The 3,517-nt window shown below is 40.1% G+C and overlaps 1 protein-coding gene across 1 annotated transcript in view; it reads right to left on the bottom strand.

The window, feature by feature from the left end:
• Positions 1-2,582: 2,582 nt before the first annotated feature.
• Positions 2,583-3,517, bottom strand: part of LOC133412490 (adenylate kinase 7-like) — a 27,110-nt gene continuing 26,175 nt past the window's right edge. The window contains exons 4-5 of the mRNA XM_061695748.1: positions 3,071-3,229; positions 2,583-2,992 (exon numbers count right to left, since the gene is read on the bottom strand). Of these exons, the coding sequence (XP_061551732.1) occupies positions 2,963-2,992; positions 3,071-3,229 (189 nt within the window). The 3' untranslated portion in view covers positions 2,583-2,962. The remainder of the gene's footprint in view (positions 2,993-3,070; positions 3,230-3,517) is intronic.

Genomic DNA, 3,517 nt, shown 5'->3' with positions numbered 1-3,517 from the left:
GTGGCGCATTATGAAGCGTAAAATACGACAACGGAGAACCCGGACTGTTGAACAGCTGAAGCTGTACATCAAGCAAGAAAGGGAAAGAATTCCCCCGACAAAGCTTCAACAATTGGTGTCCTCAGTTCCCAAACGTTTATTGAATGTTGTGAAACGAAAAGGTGATGTAACACAGTGGTAAGCATGACCCTGTCCCATCTTTTTTGGAACGTGTTGCAGCCATAAAATTCCAAGTTAAAGATTATTTGCTAAAAACAATCGAGTTTATCAGTTTGAACATTAAATATCTTGTCTTTGTAGTGTATTCAATTAAATATAGGTCGAACATGATTTTCAAATCATTGTATTATTTATCTTTTACACAATGTCCCAACTTCATTGGAATTGGGGTTGTATATAGATGACTCGGATCCCGCTAACTACAATGATTGCCTTCATAATTTGTCTCATTTTCATTTCACTCATTATTACAATCACAGTCATAACTTGTAACATCTATCTATCAATCGATCGATCTACCAAATAACCCTAGTTTTGTTTTGTTTGTTTTTATAGCATAGATATACAGTGGGTACGGAAAGTATTCAGACCCCCTTACATTTTTCACTTTGTTATATATTGCAGCCATTTGCTAAAATCTAAAATCTTTATTTGCAAAAATAAAAAAATATTAGTTTTTTCCTCAATGTACAGACAGCACCCCATATTGACAGAAAAAAATGTAATTATTGGAAGTTTTGCAGACTTAATAAAAAAGAAAAACTGGAATATCACAGTCATAAGGATTCAGACCCTTTGCTGTGACACTGTGATGGTTCTCCACCTTCATTGGAGTCCAGCTGTGTTTGGTTATGCTGATTGGACTTGTTTAGGAAAGCCACATACCTGTCTAAGTAAGACCTTACAGCTCACAGTGCATCTCAGAGCAAATGAGAATCATGACGTCAAAGGAGCTGCCTGAAGAGCTCCGAGACAGAATTGTGGCAAGGCACAGATCTGGCCAAGTCTACAAAAAAATGTCTGCTGCACTTCAGGTTCAAGAGCACAGTGGCCTCCATAATCCTTAAATGGAAGACGTTTGGGACACCCAGAACTCTTCCTAGAGCTGGCGGTCCGGCCAAACTGAGCAATCGGGTGAGAAGAGCATTGGTGAGAGAGGTAAAGAAGAACCCAAAGATCACTGTGACTGAGCTCCAGAGATGCAGTCGGGAGATATGAGAAAGTTCTAGAAAGTCAACCATCACTGCAGCCCTCCATCATCAGCTGTATGGCTGAGTGGCCCGACGGAAGCCTCTCCTCAGTGCACGACACATGAAAGCCCGCATGGAGTTTGGTTAAAAAAAAAAAAAAAAAAGTCTGAAGGACTCCAAGATGGTGAGAAATAAGATTCTCTGGGACCAAGGTAGAACTTTTTGGCTTTAATTCTGAGCGGTATGTGTGGCGAAAACCAGGTACTGCTCATCACCTGTCCAATACAGTCCCAACAGTGAAGCATGGTGGTGGCAGCATCATGCTGTGGGGGTGTTTTTCAGCTGCACGGACAGGACGACTGGTTGCAATCGATGGAAAGATGAATGCGGCCAAGTACAGGGAGATCCTGGACGAAAACCTTCTCCCTCAGACTGGGCCGCAGGGTCACCTTCCAACAAGACAATGATCCTAAGCACACAGCTGCACACAGCTAAAATAACAAAGGAGTGGCTTTAGAACAACTCCGTGACTGTTCTTGAATGGCCCAGCCAGAGGCCTGATTTAAACCCAATTGAGCATCTCTGGAGAGACCTGAAAATGGAGGTCCACCAACGTTCACCATCCAACCTGACAGAACTGGAGAAGATCTGCAAGGAGGAATGGCAGACGATCCCCAAATGCAGGTGTGGAAAAACGTGTTGCATCATTCCCAAAAAGACTCATGGCTGTATTAGCTCAAAAGGGTGCTTCTCCTAAATAATGAGCCAAAGGGTCTGAATACGAATGGTTGTTTGATATTTCCTTTTTTCTTTTTTAAGAAAAGACAATTGAGGTTTTTTTTCTGTCAATATGGGGTGCTGTTGTGTACATTAATTAATGAGGGGGAAAATTAACTTCAATGATTTTAGCCAAAGGCTGCAATATAACAAAGAGTGAAAAATTGAAGGGGGTCTGAATACTTTCCATACCAACTGTATATAGATATGTACAAAATTAAAAAGCCCAGAATCCTTTAAAGAGGATTGCATAGGGCGAAAAAAACTATCGTGAAAATAAAGTGCTATGATTGCAGTGACGTAATGATTTATCCATGTTCTCTTTTGGGACCATGATTTTACATGGGTAAATTGGTTTGTTCTGCTAGTAAATTGTAAAACAGCGTGAATAATAATAAATGATACTTTTACACGGTAGTCGTACACTTATGCAATCCTTTTTAAATGTCTGTCAATCATGGTTGTGGTAATGCTCACAATTCAGTGGTTTTTCCCAGGGGAAGAGGGTTAGGAGCCCTCAGTATAAGTGCTAGCTGCTGCCGCCTCTGAGTCAAACAAATGATGAATAAAATTAAAGGCTTTGCTTTTCTTTCTTTTTGTTCAATTTCTTAAGTGACCTGTTTTGTCTGCCACTGCTTGTTGCAGACAAGCTTCCTTTTCACAGTAAAATATTTTGCAAATATAACATCTCAACTCACTGTGAATCTTGACTTCATACGAAATTGTGGTATGCTATGGGCATGTTGTACTTCCTCAAAAAAGGGGATGACCAAATCATGTGCCGGTGCTACAGGTGCAGTGCGGGGGGGGGGGGTGTTGTGAGTTCAAAACAATCTTGTGTAAATGACCCAATGGTTTCATTTAAAATAACTTTTCATTGAAATAATTTCAGGAAAGAACAAAACAAAACAAAAATGAAGATAATTAAGATAACTCTTTTTCATTACTGCAATGAAGGGTGCCAGAGGAGGACCAGGGCATATCGACTTCTGTGGTCAGGGGTTGTTCTTGATCAAATACTCTGCCTGAAATGATACAGAAACAAATCAAATGTTAAGGGAAAGAATACAAGAATACAAACCAAATAATTATCAGTTGACTACCAGGAAGTCTATTGGATCCTCTGGCCACGCTGAGCCGCATGCAATCAGGCCCTGAGACAGAGTGGTTATGATGTGCTCCGTCAAGTAGGTCTTCATTAGAACAGACAGAACCTCCAACTGCTGCACTTCCCATTGCCTCTTCTCCTCTAAAGTCTTCGTCTTTCACAAACACACAGTATCTTGTATCAAATTCCAAACCAAACATTTAAAAAAAAAAAAATCACAATCATGGAGTGGCTAATTGAATACATATTTTGAATACATATTTTATGATAGTTTCATCAAGTATGCCTTTAATTGATGGCAAATGGTGAAATTGTGACACCATTTAGCACAACTCAGGAAGTTCAAATCCTGTAGGTCAACAGATAGAAACAATCTAAAATTGGTCCAGCGATTTAGGATGGGTACAGAGCCTAAAGCTTTTTTGGTCTTCAGCAGGGGTGT

The sequence above is a fragment of the Phycodurus eques genome, chromosome 14 (assembly GCF_024500275.1).
Source record: "Phycodurus eques isolate BA_2022a chromosome 14, UOR_Pequ_1.1, whole genome shotgun sequence".
Classification (NCBI taxonomy): Eukaryota; Metazoa; Chordata; class Actinopteri; order Syngnathiformes; family Syngnathidae; genus Phycodurus; species Phycodurus eques.
This window is presented reverse-complemented; position numbering and strand designations above follow the sequence as displayed.